Source organism: Microcaecilia unicolor, chromosome 7, assembly GCF_901765095.1.
Source record: "Microcaecilia unicolor chromosome 7, aMicUni1.1, whole genome shotgun sequence".
In the NCBI taxonomy this organism is placed as follows: Eukaryota; Metazoa; Chordata; class Amphibia; order Gymnophiona; family Siphonopidae; genus Microcaecilia; species Microcaecilia unicolor.
The window spans coordinates 239886472-239902624 of NC_044037.1; the positions used below are offsets into that span (position 1 = coordinate 239886472).

The 16153-nt window shown below is 44.1% G+C and overlaps 1 protein-coding gene across 1 annotated transcript in view; it reads left to right on the forward strand.

The window, feature by feature from the left end:
- DPP4 (dipeptidyl peptidase 4) overlaps window positions 1-16153 on the forward strand; it is a 187345-nt gene that overhangs the window by 77003 nt on the left and 94189 nt on the right. The window contains 1 exon segment of the mRNA XM_030209009.1: window positions 3916-4008. Within this exon segment, the coding sequence (XP_030064869.1) occupies window positions 3916-4008 (93 nt within the window).

Here is a 16153-nt window from a genome sequence, read left to right on the forward strand (position 1 = left end):
AATTTAATTGAATAATGAGCCAATTAGTGCAAATTGGCTTTTTAACAAGCAATTATTGGTGCTAATTGAAATCAATTAACACGGTGGGGCATACATTTAGGCATGTGAACTGTGCCTAAATTTTATGTGCATCCTGGAAAAAAAGTATGGAAATTGGAGGGTCAGTGGTGTTTCAGGGCAGAGCCTGGGCTTGGATTCCAGGTACACACACAATTGTAGAATAAGGGAGGTTTGCAGGTAAATTTAGGTGGGGGCATTTACACCACATTTCATTGGTGCAAATGGATGCGCCTAAATTTACATGCAACCTCCTGCACTTAAGCACTATTCTATAAACCGCGTCTAATATTAGGCATTGGTTATAGAACAGCGTTTAAGCATTTTTTGGCACCAATGTTTTAAAAGTGTGATTTTTAGAATTCACCCCTAAGTGTTCCCAGGCACAGATCCAGTAAATGGTGCCCAAATTTGAGTACCAGAAAAAATTGACGCACACTGTTATTCTATAAGGAGCACTCTGAATTGAGCGCTTTCCTAGAATAGCGCTTAGAGCCCATTCCCATGCCCAAATTTGACTGCCACCTGAAACCTGGTGTAAATGCCAGTGCCCATCTTTTAAGACACTATCCCAGCATCTACATACAACTTAGCATTTGTCACCAATGCCCAATAAAACCTTATAGAAATCCTTAGCACATTTTAAAATTTGTGTTGTGGATCCCAGAAGCTTGGCTAGCAGAATGCATATAACATTTTCAGTTGCATATACTGCCTTTTCATCATTTGATCCAGTTTTTAAAGAGTTATATATATAATATACTACTTAGCTTTCAAAATGTCAATCTCGGAGACTCTGCCAACATGGCAAGGTTTCGATAACTTCATCATGGTAGAAGTCCAAATCACATCGCTGTAGTACTTCTTCCAACAGTGGGAAACATTTGGCATTTTTGCACAGGAATGGTGATATTCTATTACTCCATGTGCAAATTTTTGGAACTCCCTTACCACACCCCTGGTCATGCCCCCTTTTGAGTTGCACACTAGGGCCCCAATGCTCAGAAGCAAATGCAGGTGCTAGAGGCCATTAGCGCAAGACTAGCGCTTGCATTTGCTCCCCCAGAATGCTGAAAGGGCTCAAGCATGGGGAACAACAAGCATGCCAGCTCACACCACAACAAGTTGCATGCAAGCTCATAACCTATTCCTTCCTAATGCTCGGAGCACAGTGCACCAAACAAGAGCACTTCTGCTGCTGGAAACCCTATGCCAGCTCGGAGCTGGCATTAGGATTGTGTCGAGCAGTGAGGGATAGGGAAGGCTGGAGAGATTGAGGAAGAAAGGAGCCCCACCCACTGGAAAAATACCCCTTAACTTCTCATTGGAAGTGATGATTGTGGTGGTGGAGGTGGATGTGTTAGAGCAGAGGTCGGAGAAAAGCGCGGAGTAAGCACTGAGGAGCTGGGCATTATTTAAGGTATTGTGCTTCATGCTATATTAGATTAAACATGGAGATCCAAGGTACCTGAAGGCGGTCTTCCAAGTTGGCTTGTTGTCTAAATCAGCACTCCCCCCCCCCCCCCCCCCAGGCATTCTGGGCATGTGCTCAAGAGCTGTGTTTAATGCACAACTCTTCAGTGCATGTGCCAGACACTGTCCTCCTGCTGAACTCCCTCATGCTCAATGCTACAATGCTACAAGCATTAGCGTTGAGCTTGAGAGAGTTGTTTTTCTGCACTGATCCAGCAGTAAAACTGCTGCGCTATTTGGAAACAGCACTGGTGTTTTGAGCATCGAGCTGTCAGAGATAGGTGCATGGGGTTATAGAATAGCACACAGAAAGATATGAGCACAAAATCTAATTAATGCTAATTAACTGTAATAACTAATTGCTTACCTCAATTGATTACTGGCCAATGGCTTGTATGTGCATCTTTGATCCACATGCAAATTTCAGCACCCAAATTTGGGTGCCATATAGAATCTGAATGGTTAGTGTGCAGTAATCATACCACAGTAGCTAGATAATGCAGGAATGCCAATCTCTGTCCATGATATGCCCACTCCCCTCCCAAAAAAATTGTTAAATTGGTAACATGCAGGTTAGTGTATGCAAACATGCAAGATATTGTAAAATGCTGCAATACGTGTCTGTAGCAGCCTGTTTGTACGCAGTAACCGCTCCTTGTGATTCCGGGCTAGACACTTAACCCTCCATTGCGCCAAATAAAAAGTATCTATATATGATATATAAACCACTTTGCTTATAACCACTGAAAGGCAGTATATCAAATCCTATCCCCTTTCCTAATGACCATAAATAAAATCAACTTTATTGAGAAAGAGCAACCTTCCAAAGAGTCAAAGATGCTATTGTGCAGTTATTTGCCTCATCTTCTGAGGATCCCAAACAATACAAGATTCCATGCTGCCGACCCTGCAGAGATAAGCAGTGGCTTTTCCCAGGTTTACCTTAATAAAGGTCTCTTGACGTTTTCTCCAGGAACTTATCCAAGTCTTTTTTTTTTTAACTCAGTTATGTGTACTGCCTTTATCGTATCTTCTGTCAATGAGCTCCAAAGCTCACTGTATGTTGAGTGGAAAAATTATTTTCTACTATTTGTTTTAAATGGACTACTTTGTAACTTTATGCATAAACATTTAAATTCTGAAAAGCTAAATTAAACCTTTAAAGGTAAGGGTAAAAGGATGGGACTTGATATACCGCATTTCTGTGGTTATAATCAAAGCAGATTACATATTATCTACAGGTACTTTTTTGTACCTGAGGCAATGGAGGGTTAAGCATGTTGTCCAGAGTCACAACAAGCATCTAAGAAAGCTTGAGGAGTGGTTGAATGCTTGGTAGTTAATTTTCAGAGCTAAAAAGTGGAGAGTCATGCATTTGGGATGCAGAAATCCAAGAGAACAATTCATAATAGGGGTCAGGGAGGGGAGGGGGAACAGAGAGAGAAGCTGATGTGTACTGACCAGGTAAGGGACCTAGGAGTGATAGTAATTGAGACAAAAATGAAAATGAAGTTCCAAAAAAAAAAAATAGAATAAGCATAGAACATGGAAAAGATGGTAATGATGCATTGCAGTAGCCTACACAAAGTGACATCTGTAACCCAAAACAAAAGTAGTATGATTGCATTGAGTCGTAGGATTTGAATAAGCATGGAATGGCAGTTACAGTCATAAACGGTGATGTTACAATAGTATGAAATTTCCATGAAATCTGGGATGAGATGCTTGGAGGGACTATGGTTAAAATCAAAATGCAATTAGTTTAGGGAAGTCAAGTTTTATAAAACAGCCTTCACCTGGTTGTGGAGATAATTTCAAGTCTTGGTGGTAAGAATTTGGCAAAATAGAAATGGTCTACAAGTATTGGTGGTGGAAACCATTATTCTGATGAAATTTTGGAGCATTCTTGGGGCAGATATGGGATCAAGGGATTTGAAAAGGGTAATTGGTTTAAATACCTGTGTCGAAGCCATGGACCTTTTACTAGAAAACCCCCAAAATTCATAAACATTGGGGGAAGGCACCAAGGAAAAATACTTCATATCCCCAAAGACAAAGAAACAGCAAAACACCCAACTATCTCCTTTACTGCATATTTGGAATGTATTGGTTTTGGTCTCACACATTACAGTCTGCATTTTTTAAAAGTAGGATGCACCCTCTAGGTCCCACCAGCCTGTCAAAGAACACTTTTTTTTTTCTGAAAAATATCAAGGGACAAATTGGGGCCCTGCTACACATATACACAACATATTTTATCAGGCGTTTTACCCCCCACCCCCTTCCCTACACCTTTTATTGCCTATTCCTTAAATATGGCCTGTTCAAATTTTTTTTTCAGATATTAGCAATGAAAATTAATCATTTGTCTTTCCTTAATCTTAGATAAAGAAGATGATCCTCGGAGGACCTTTACCCTGAATGACTATTTTAATAGCAGTTTCAAGTTTAAATCATACAGATTACAATGGATTTCAGGTAAATCCCATGTTGTAGTTTTACCTCATGATTGATGGTGAGTATGTATTAAGAGGAAAATAGGCTAAGGAATAGTTTTGTTTACTATGCTGTCTTGCAGTATTTTTATTGGGAAATGTCAATGACTTGTTTGCTTGTCTCTTGTATAGCAGAAACTTGGTAATAAATTAAATATTCCACAGTATCAACACAGGCAGCAGCAAACAAGGAGAAGACAATCAATGATTTGCCACAGGCAATTTATTATATAATGATCCAACTCGGCCAAGTTTTGACACAATGCCTTCATCAGGGGTCAACAGGCTCTTGAATGATGAACCCCCCCCCCCCCCATTCCTTTTTAAACCGCTCTCTGCACAGAATTCTACCACTGGCAAGCCACCATTATGTAAAGTAGTTTTGCCACTGGTGGCCGAGTCGGGTCATTATATAATAAATTGCATGTGGCATCCATGATTGTCTTCTCCTTCTATGGACCACCTCTGGTTTTGGCTGCTGACAATAAATTAAATATAGTAACATATTCACAAGTCCACCAGCATGTGGAAATGTTGACATTCACTAGATGAATCCAGAAAACATTGCTCGGTTTGAAAATTGTTTTGAAAGTGTATAAATGTGTATAGGAGGGAATTCAAGAAATGGCCACATAGACATCCATACTTAAAGAAGGGTAGCCTAATGGTTAGAGCAGTGGGCTGAGACCTAGGTTCAAATCCACTTTAGCTGTTTGTGATTTTTTTCTTTTAAATTGTGAGCCCTCCAGGGACAGAACAATATACACTGTACCTGAATGTACACCAGTTTCCAGTTTGACAGCCTTCAGGTTTTCAGATTTTTTCTACAATCAAAGAAAAAACCCACAAAGAGCTGAAATGGGATTTGAATCTGGGTTCCCTGTTTCTCGGCCCTCTGCACTAACCATCAGGCTACTCCTCAACTCTGCATGGGGAAGTACTGTATTAATTTACTAATGTACTAAATTAATTCAAAACAAGATTTTAGTATCATTAACATTCATAGCTCCTGAAACTATCATAGAGCTCAATAATGCTTGCTAGTTTCACATTCAGGGAGGGAGGGAGGGAGATTGCAACCATTCTGGGATTAGGGAAGTGATTTGTCTTAATTCCTCCAGTGGATAGCTGCTCAGAGCAGCTTTCTGTAACCTGGGTGTGCCAAGTACCAGGTCTAAATAACAATGTCAATTCTTTTGGACATAAACTCCCCTTCCAAAATCGAAGTTATAACTTGGCCCCTCCCTAGTGCTACCAAAACCATACCTAGACCATGCCCCCTTGCCATATGGATGTACTGCAGTTTTAGATGTCCATATCCTGGCTTTATAAAATTAGGATTTGGACATCCATGCAATATGGATGTCTAAATGCTGGTTTTCAAACATCCAACACATGAAGAGAGCTTCTAAAATAAAGGCCATAGGCACCTAGGTATCTTTATAAAAATAGTTCCTAAGCAGATGTCTATTTGCCCTCGTAAACCATGCTCCATCTTATAAAATTAACCTCCACAAGCATGATTTAATAACAGGGTACATAGGTTACTAAGGGCAAGAAGGCCTAATTTGTAGGCACATATGTACCTAAATGTCTTTATAAAATACTAGCACAAATCTTGCAGAAATAGCACCTAGCAGGGGTGGACTGACCATTCGGGCAACCAGGCAGTGCCTGAGGGCCCAGAGGCTCTAGGAGGCCCAGGGACTCTGCCCGGATACTCGCTACACACTACAGCCCTCTCTGGTCTTACCTTGAAAGGCACACCACTGGTGATCTAGTGGCCTCTGCAGTGGGGAACATGTTCTTTCCTGACGGCTGTGCTGCCGCTATTCCCCCTCCACAGCACTGCAGTATTTTGAAAATGGTGGCCGAGATTCCCTGTGGAAGTCTCGCGAGACTATTGAGACCCGTGAGACTACCGCTGGAGGTCTCGGTTGCCATTTTGAAAACACGGTGTTACTGGCAGGCAGGAAGGAAAAAAACATGCTCCCTCCCCCCCCCCCCCCCCCCCCGCAGAGACCACCAGGGCCCCTCAGGTAGGACTAGGGCAGCGTGGCAGTAGGGGGGTTGTCAGGCAGCGGCTGGGAGGGGGGGCCCAGACCACCCTCAGTGCCTGAGGGCCCAGACCATTCTCAGTCCACCCCTGGCACCTAGGTTATAGGTGCTGATTTATCTCTGCTTGGGAGCCGGTTTAAATGTTAGCACATAAATGTACATGTGAACACATACATTTTATAAATACATGCGCAAATTGTAACTCTACTACGTCTCCACCCCAAATCCTCCCTAAACATGCTTACTCAGGGCCAGCTTACATCACACTTTTGCCTATGTTTACTAAGGTACATTATAGTCATGTTAGCATTTTTAACACGTGTAAATGGTTTACGCGCATTAAACGCTAACGCACCCATAGAAATGTATAGGCGCATTAGCGTTTGATGCACCTTAAATTTAAAGGTGCATTAGAAACGCTAACGCAGCTTAGTAAACATACCCCTTAGTTTTAGGTGTGACCTAACTTTATGAGGCTTTTTATGCATGAAAAATGTTTATAAAATTACTCTCCTACAGCCCTGGTAGATGTGTTTTTAAACCTTCATCCCTCATGCCTCACTGCACAGCACTGCAATCCAAGTCTCAGGGTTGCATCATAAGCAATCATTTTCAGTACTGGAAAGAGATACCTAGTGATGAGAAAAAGAAAGGTCAGGATCCAAATCCTACTTCTTCCACCCAGTGGTGTAGCCACAGGTGGACTCAAGTAGGCACAGATCCACCCATTTTAAATTGAGGCCCACATAGCAGCAATGTGGCTAGTGGGGATCCCTAAGACCTGCCAGTCAGACTCCAGCCCCCCATTACCTATTGAATCCTTCTCTTCTTCACCAGCAGCGAGCAGTGACTTACAGCTGCTGCTCAGGCTGGCCCCAAACCTTCCCTCTGACACAACTTCCTGATTCCACGATGTGTGAACTAAGCACCCCTTAAAAAATCCTAAATTATTTTTTTAAAGTTAAATCATTTTAATTTATAGGGATATGTGAGTGATAGTATAAGTGAGATGTTTGAGATGAATTGTTTTATGAGTTAGAAGTTATATAATTGGACATGGCCATTTAATGGTTATAGTGAATTATATGTACCTTATATTGTATATTAAAGCTGAATATTGGCCAGACTGTGTTTCAAAAAAAATTATACGAATCTTGTTTTCTGCATAACACTGTCAAACGTTGACCAATTTCAATAAAATTTGACATATATCAACCTGAAAAAATTTGCATTAAGCCTACACTCATGCCAGCCACCTCACCTAAATGAGGTCACTTCACTCCCTTGTTCGTCAACTGTTGCAATGTTTTCTTCAGTGTGAACTGATTGGGCCCTGACTGGCAATCAGTTGAAAGGGAAAGGGGATAGGACTTGATATACCGCCTTTCTGTGGTTATAATCAAAGCAGTTTTGTATTATATACAAGTACTTATTTTGTACCTGGGGTAATGGAGGGTTAGGTGACTTGCCCAGAGTCACAAGGAGCAGTGGGAATTTAACCCAGTTCCCCAGTTGAGCCTGCTTCTCGCAATTTCTTCAAAACTTATTCTACACTTACCCTTTTCCAGAAACTCTTGCACCAGTCTATGAGAATTATAACATTTCTCCAGATATGAATTTTCAATAAGGATCAGATCCTCCTGACTGAAAACCATGGTAACTACTTATATTTAAAGCAAAATGGTGTTTGCATGTATTATGATGATAATTGTTAGATGGAATGGATATCATTTAGGTGAAGTAGCTGGCATGAGTGTAGGCTTATTGCAAATTTATGCAGGATAATATATCCCAAATGTTATTGAAATTGGTCAAGTTCTGACAGAGATAAGTAGAAAACAAGCTTTGTATATTGGATTTTTTTTTTAACACAGTGTAGATCCCATTACCAGTAGGTGAGCTTGCATTAAGTGGAGGAGTAGCCTAGTGGTTAGTGCAGTGGACTTTGATCCTAGGAAACTGAGTTCAATTCCCACTGCAGCTCATTGTGACCCTGGGCAAGTCACTTAACCCTCCATTGCCCCTGGTACAAAATAAGTACCTGAATATATGTAAACCACTTTGAATGTAGTTACAAAAAACCTCAGAAAGGTAGTATATCAAAGTCCAATTTCCCTTTGGTGGGCCTGGTTGGGCCAGGGCACACCCACTTAGATCTCAGGCCCACCCAACAGTAGCACACGTTTAGCGTTAGCTGGTGGGGATCCCAAGCTCCGCCAGTTGAAAACTTCCTCCTGCGCATGCTCAGTTTTCAATGCCTGCCTGCTGCAGACTGTCAAGGTAGAAAGAAGCATTTTCCCACCAGCTGAGATATTTTTTTGGTGGTGGGGGGGAGGGAACACTTGGTGCCCACCCACTTCTTGCCTAGGACCACCCAAAATCTGTTGTCTAGCTACGCCCCTGCCTTTCCCATTAAAAAATATGCATTAAATCTAATTTATGTGTGTTTTTAGAGATTAACATACATGAACATTTTAATACACATTATTAAATCTAGGACTTATTTCATATACCCCATTGTAGCTTGCCTTGAAAATGGTTTTGGAAAGGTGAATAATCCATAAATGTTTAATTGATTATTTAAATTATAAAATCATGGGTGAAAAGCTCTGCTCTGTATGCCCCAGAATGTGCTATGTAAGTACGGCAGAAAGTTTGCTTGTGGCTTTCCACAGGAATGACAAGGCTATTTGCCATTATTTAATGCTGAAACAAACATTAATTGCTAACTAATTAGACCTATTCATAGTAAAGTTTGTGGGACAAAGTCCTTCCTTTGACAATTGGATAGGAACATGAAGTTTTCACCTTGGGTAGTCATGCTCAAATCAATGAGTCACTCCCTCCCTCTTATGTTCCTCAAAGAAGCATAGCATTTTAAATGATCATTTCTAATTAACCACAAGATCATTATTTACACAATATTTCCCAGAAATTACTTGACCTGTTCTATACTACACTCAGAAGCCTTTTATTTCATCCTTCTTTGTTACACCTGTACAAATTTTCTGAGTATCTAGAAGCTAGCCCAAAAACCTAGCATCCATTGGCTGAGAGCTCTTTCAGCATCCTTGTTGGGGGTTTGGGCGCTTTAATCTGTCGTTGGGAGACCCCTCTGAGGTATGCCACAGCTCTCTTATGACCTGATTTACTAATGCTGTTTTCCCATCCTTGGGTCTAAAGCAGGAAAAGGTTATTAAACTATACCATTATTGCATTGATATATGGCGCTGATATGAGCATGCACCATTGCTCCCTCTCCACTCTTCACAGTGCCCCCTGATAGCTGTTTTTGAGGCAATTGCACTTTGCTTCACCTATCACCGTGGCCCATGTAGGATTGTCAGCTGGATCCAGATTTGCCCAACAGGGTTGATCCAGCCTGGGTTTACCTCATTGCATGAAGGAACTTGTAGTTCTAATTTCCTCATTGCATTTTCTAAGAAAAGGAAGACTACACATTCCTGAATGCAATGGAGTAAACCCAGGACTGGATTAACACTGTCAGGTGAATCTGGATCCAGTTGACAACCATACATGGACCACAGTGATAGGTGAAGCAATGAAGCAATTGCCTCAAATCCCTCAATCCCCTTACCCTGTCTCCACCAGCCTCTCTGTCTCACTGATCCCCAGTGTGTCACCAGCTGTCTCTCAACCCATTATTCCTACAGTTTCTCTCTCTCTTTCAGTTTCACTTCCACCTTTTTAGTCTACATTTTTCTTTCAACTGCCCACTCTCAACTCCTCCATTCTGTACCCCACCCCTCCCAGAAAGCCTGTCATCACCTGCCAGTCACTCCCAGTCATTACCTAGAAGACCAGTGGTTCCCAAACCTGTTCTTGGAGGCACCCCAGTCAGTCAAGTTTTCAGAATATATAAAAGAATATTCTTGAAAGAAATTTGAATGCAGTGCCTCCAGGACCAGGTTTGGGAACCACTGATCTAGACTATTAGCTACTCCTACCCAACAAGCCAGTCTCAGGCCCTCCTCAGTCAGCATCCCTTTCCCCTATATAAGATGCTGGCTGTTGCCCTGAAACAGCTGCTCTCTTTCTGTCTGACACCATATGACATTCAGTGTATTAGAAGAACACAGAACCCTAATTCCCATGCTAGGCTCCGACGACTGACTCATGTCGAATTCAGACACCATGGGCTAGATTCAGTAAATGGCACTGAAAAATAGGATCCGTGAAAAAAATCATCGCTCAGCGCTATTCTATAAAGGGCGCTCCAGGATGAGTGCCCTTTATAGAATAGCACCTAATGGGGATTCCCACGCCCAACTTTGGGCGCGAGGACTTAAACCATCTGAAACCTGGTATAAATTCTTGCATGCAAGTTGTCTGCGGATCCCCGGAATTCTATAGAACTGTGCGCAACTTTTCAGAACATCCCTGACCCTCCCATGGCCATGCCCCCTTTTAGGTTGTGCATGTATTATTATTATTAACATTTGTATAGCGCTACCAGACGCACGCAGCGCTGAACACCTGACACAGAGACAGTATTCAATAAACTTACCCCAGATTTGATAAAAGCACGTGCAACCTAATTGATTAATGAGCCTATTAACATCATTAATTGGATGCTACCATTAATTGTCAACAATTAGGGCTGTGTTGCATATCTGGCAGCACAATATTCTATAAGCCTGGGAGCCAAAATCCCATAATGTGCAACCTAAAAGGGTTTTAGCTGGTTTACGTCCTTGCGCCCAAAGTTGGGCGTGGGAATCCCCATTAGGTACTATTCTATAAAGGGCACTCATCCTGGAGTGCCCTTTGTAGAATAGCGTTGAGAGCTGATTTTTTTCACGGAGCCTATTTTTCAGTGCCATTTACTGAATCCAGCCGATAGAGTGTAAGTGTCTGACACACCCCTGACCTGTGCATGTCCTCACATATAAATACATAGTAACATAGTAGATGACGGCAGAAAAAAGACCTGCACGGTCCATCCAGTCTGCCCAACAAGCCAACTCATGTGTGCTACTTTTTGTGTATACCCAGTGCTTTTTTTGTGCCGGTACGCAACGGTACGGCGTACCGGCACCTTTTTTTTTGCTCCCCCCCGCCCCGTGATGGACGCAGTGCCAACCCCCATTTCCGGCCGCTGCTGCTTCTCCTGTTGAGCAGCAGCGGCCGCTACACACAAAAAAAAGATTTAAAAAAAACTTCAAACCTGGCTGAAACGCGGCACCCCGGCACTGTAGACAGCCATTAGGCATTGGCTGTTGCCCCGCAGCCGCTCCTCCTCTTGCCTCTACGTCACTGCGCTCCTCCGGGGTCTTCCTCCAGGGGCAGTGACGTAGAGGCAAGAGGAGGAGCGGCTGCGGGGCAACAGCCAATGCCTAATGGCTGTCTACAGTGCCGGGGTGCCGCGTTTCAGCCAGGTTTCAATTTTTTTTAACTTTTTCTTTGTGTAGCGGCCGCTGCTGCTCAACAGGAGAAGCAGCAGCGGCCGGAAATAGGGGCCGGCTGGTGCCGCGTGCGTCGCGACTTCGCGTCGTTCGCGGGAAACTTGGCAGGGAGAGGGAAACCAACAGAGGGAAGGATTGGGGAGAGAGAAAAAGAGGGAAACCAACAGAGGGAAGGATTGGGGAGAGAGAGAAAGAGGGAAACCAACAGATGGAAGGATTGGAGAGAGAGGGAAACCAACAGAGGGAAGGATTGGGGAGAGAGGAGAAAAACAGATGGAAGGATTGGGGAGAGAGGGGAAAACAGATGGAAGGATTGGGGAGAGAGGGGAAAACAGATGGAAGGATGGGGAGAGAGAGAAAGAGGGAAAACATCAGAGGGAAGGATTGGGGAGAGAGAAAGAGGGAAAACAACAGAGGGAAGGATTGGGGAGAGAGAGAAGGAGGGAAAACAACAGAGGGAGGGATTGGGGAGAGAGGAGAAAAACAGATGGAAGGATTGGGGAGAGAGGGGAAAACAGATGGAAGGATGGGGAGAGAGAGAAAGGGAAAACAACAGAGGGAAGGATTGGGGAGAGAGTGAAAGAGGGAAAACAACAGAGGGAAGGATTGGGGAGAGAGAGAAAGAGGGAAACCAACAGAGGGAAGGATTGGGGAGAGAGAGAAAGAGGGAAGGATTGGGGAGAGAGAGAAAGAGGGAAAACAACAGAGGGAAGGATTGTGGAGAGAGAGAAAGAGGGAAACCAACAGAGGGAAGGATTGGGGAGAGAGAAAAAGAGGGAAACCAACAGAGGGAAGGATTGTGGAGAGAGAGAAAGAGGGAAACCAACAGAGGGAAGGATTGGGGAGAGAGAAAACGAGGGAAACCAACAGAGGGAAGGATTGGGGAGAGAGAAAAATAGGGAAACCAACAGAGGGAAGGATTGGGGAGAGAGAAAACGAGGGAAACCAACAGAGGGAAGGATTGGGGAGAGAGAGGGAAAACAACAGGGAAGGATTGGGGAGAGAGAGGGGAAAACAACAGAGGGAAGGATTGGGGAGAGAGAAAACGAGGGAATCCAACAGAGGGAAGGATTGGGGAGAGAGAGAAAGAGGGAAGGATTGGGGGGAGAGAGAAAGAGGGAAACCAACAGAGGGAAGGATTGGGGAGAGAGAGAAAGAGGGAAACCAACAGAGGGAAGGATTGGGGAGAGAGAAAAAGAGGGAAACCAACAGAGGGAAGGATTGGGGAGAGAGAAAACGAGGGAAACCAACAGAGGGAAGGATTGGGGAGAGAGAAAAATAGGGAAACCAACAGAGGGAAGGATTGGGGAGAGAGAAAACGAGGGAAACCAACAGAGGGAAGGATTGGGGAGAGAGAGGGAAAACAACAGGGAAGGATTGGGGAGAGAGAGGGGAAAACAACAGAGGGAAGGATTGGGGAGAGAGAAAACGAGGGAAACCAACAGAGGGAAGGATTGGGGAGAGAGAGAAAGAGGGAAGGATTGGGGGGAGAGAGAAAGAGGGAAACCAACAGAGGGAAGGATTGGGGAGAGAGAAAAAGAGGGAAACCAACAGAGGGAAGGATTGGGGAGAGAGAGGGAAAACAACAGGGAAGGATTGGGGGGAGAGAGGGGAAAACAGATGGAAGGATTGGGGAGAGAGGGGAAAAACAGATGGAAGGATTGGGGAGAGAGGGAAAAACACAGATGGAAGGATTGGGAAAGAGAGAGGGAGGATTGGGGAGAGAGGAGAAAACAGATGGAAGGATGGGGAGAGAGAGGGAAAACAGATGGAAGGATGGGGAAAGAGAGAGGGGAAAAACAGATGGAAGGATTGGGGAGAGAGGGGAAAACAGATGGAAGGATGGGGAGAGAGAGGGAAAAACACAGATGGAAGGATTGGGGAGAGAGGGAAAAACAGATGGAAGGATGGGGAGAGAGGGGGAAAAACAGATGGAAGGATGGGGAGAGAGAGAGGGAAAACGGAAAGATGGGGAGAGAAAGAGGGAAGACGCTGGATGGAAGAATGCAGAAAGAAATAGGGGAGAGAAAGCAGAGCTGCTGGATGGAAAAGGGGAATAGAGAAAGACTGGAGAATAAAAGGAAGGGCATGGGGAGAACAAGGGTGAGGAAAAGATGAAAAGCCACAGGTAGATGAAGGAAATTAAAGAATGGATAGTAAGAATGAATTAAATCTGGACAGAGAGAGCCTGAAAAATATTGAAGAAAGCAAAGAAAAAGTAGACAAAAATGACAAATGGCACAGAAGAGTTAAGCGAAAACAAAGGAAAGCAGAATCACAGACTGGGACCAATATGGAAAGAAAAACAGTCACCAGACAACAAAGGTAGAAAAAAAATAATTTTATTTTCATTTTAGTGTTTGTAATATGTCCAATTTGAGAATTTACATTGGCTGTCTTATTTTGCACTGGGTATACGATATTTTTTTTCTCCTATAGTACTGTAATATTTTCAATGATGTCTGTTTATATGCGCCATGGCTGGTGTAGGGGGTGTGGTTAATGTGGGTGTGGCTATCATAGGGGTGGAGCCATATGTGGTGACCCCGCCCATAATGAGTACCGGCACCTTTTTTTCTACAAAAAAAGCACTGTGTATACCCTACTTTGATTTGTACCTGTGCTCTTCAGGGCACAGACCGTATAAGTCTGCCCAGCACTATCCCCGCCTCCCAACCACCAGCCCCGCCTCCCAACCTCCGGCTCTGGCACAGACCGTATAAGTCTGCCCAGCACTATCCCCGCCTCCCACCATCGGCTCTGGTACAGACTGTATAAGTCTGCCCAGCACTATCCCTGCCTCCCACCACTGGCACTGGCACAGACCGTATAAGTCTGCCCAGCACTATCCCCGCCTCCCAACCACCAGCCCCGCCTCCCAACCACCAGCTCTGGCACAGACTGTATAAGTCTGCCCAGCACTATCCCTGCCTCCCACCACCGGCTCTGGCACAGACCATATAAGTCTGCCCAGCACTGTCCCCGCCTCCCACCACCGGCTCTGGCACAGACCGTATAAGTCTGCCCAGCACTATCCCTGCCTCCCAACCACCAGTCCCGCCTCCCACCACCGGCTCTGGCACAGACCGTATAAGTCTGCCCAGCACCATCCCCACCTCCCAACCACTATCCCCGCCTCCCACCACCGGCTCTGGCACAGACCCTGTAAGTCTGTCCAGCACTATCCCTGCCTCCCTCCACCAGCTCTGGCACAGACTGTATAAGTCTGCCCAGCACTATCCCTGTCTCCCAACCACCAGTCCCGCCTCCCACCACCGGCTCTGGCACAGACCGTATAAGTCTGCCCAGCACCATCCCCACCTCCCAACCACTATCCCCGCCTCCCACCACCGGCTCTGGCACAGACCGTGTAAGTCTGCCCAGCACTATCCCTGCCTCTCTCCACCGGCTCTGGCACAGACCGTATAAGTCTGCCCAGCACTATCCCTGCCTCCCAACCTCCAGCCCCGCCTCCCAATACCGGCTCTGCTATCCAATCTCAGTTAAGCTCCTGAGGATCCATTCCTTCTGAACAGGATTCCTTTATGTTTATCCCACGCATGTTTGAATTCCGTTACCGTTTTCATCTCCACCACCTCCCGCGGGAGGGCATTCCAAGCATCCACCACTCTCTCCGTGAAGAAATACTTCCTGACATTTTTCTTGCAAACTTACATCTAAGTGTACAATAGCACTTGAGTGTAGTTCTGTTCATAACTGCAAATTGGTATCTGTGCCAATTAACACCACTTAAGGGTCATTATTGGCAGTTAAAGCCAATTAGCACCCACTTTATTAAGTTAGGTGCTATTCTACAACTTGCATGCCCAATTTTGTGTGCTAATCACAAAATTGTGCATCTATTTTATAGAATTGGGGGGGGGGGCAGATGCTGGGAACAGCCCCAGCAGTTGTTGTACAGGCTTTGAAGTTACCATACAACAATTTGGGCACTTATTGCACAGTAGGGATGTGTGTTCATATCATGTCTAACCTTAAACTACAAGAATAAGTCACAATTGAGAGGGTTTATTTATTTATTTATTTATTTATTTATTTGTAGCATTTGTATCCCACATTTTCCCACCAATTTGTAGGCTCAATGTGGCTTAGATGTGCCGTAATGGCGGTTGTCATTTCCGGGTAACAGAATTACAAATGGTGTTGCGTTAAGGTGCATACATAGATGGTAACATAGATGGAACATAACATACATGGAACAGTTCATGGTATATATATATACTATGTGCATACATACATGGTAGAGAAGAATACATTATGGTATTGCATGAAGGCTCCTGAGTGATGATTGGATAATAACATACAGTGTGTCATCGACTATGGAGAGACCATGCTCGACGTAAGGATAGAAGTGATAGTGCTTGTTCACTAATAGCAAAGAGGTTAATCAGTCAAGTGATAAGATTTCGGTTGTGTCTAGGTCGTATATAGTCTTATTATTTAGTATTTAAGATGGATGTTTGTGGTATGCTTTCTTGAACAGATCTGTTTTCAGTAGCCTTCGGAAGATAGTTAGGTCTTGCGTTGTTTTTATGGTCTTCGGTAGTGCGTTCCATAGCTGGGTACAAATGTATGAGAAACTGGTCGCGTATGTGTGAATTTATATTTTAGCCCTTTGCAGTT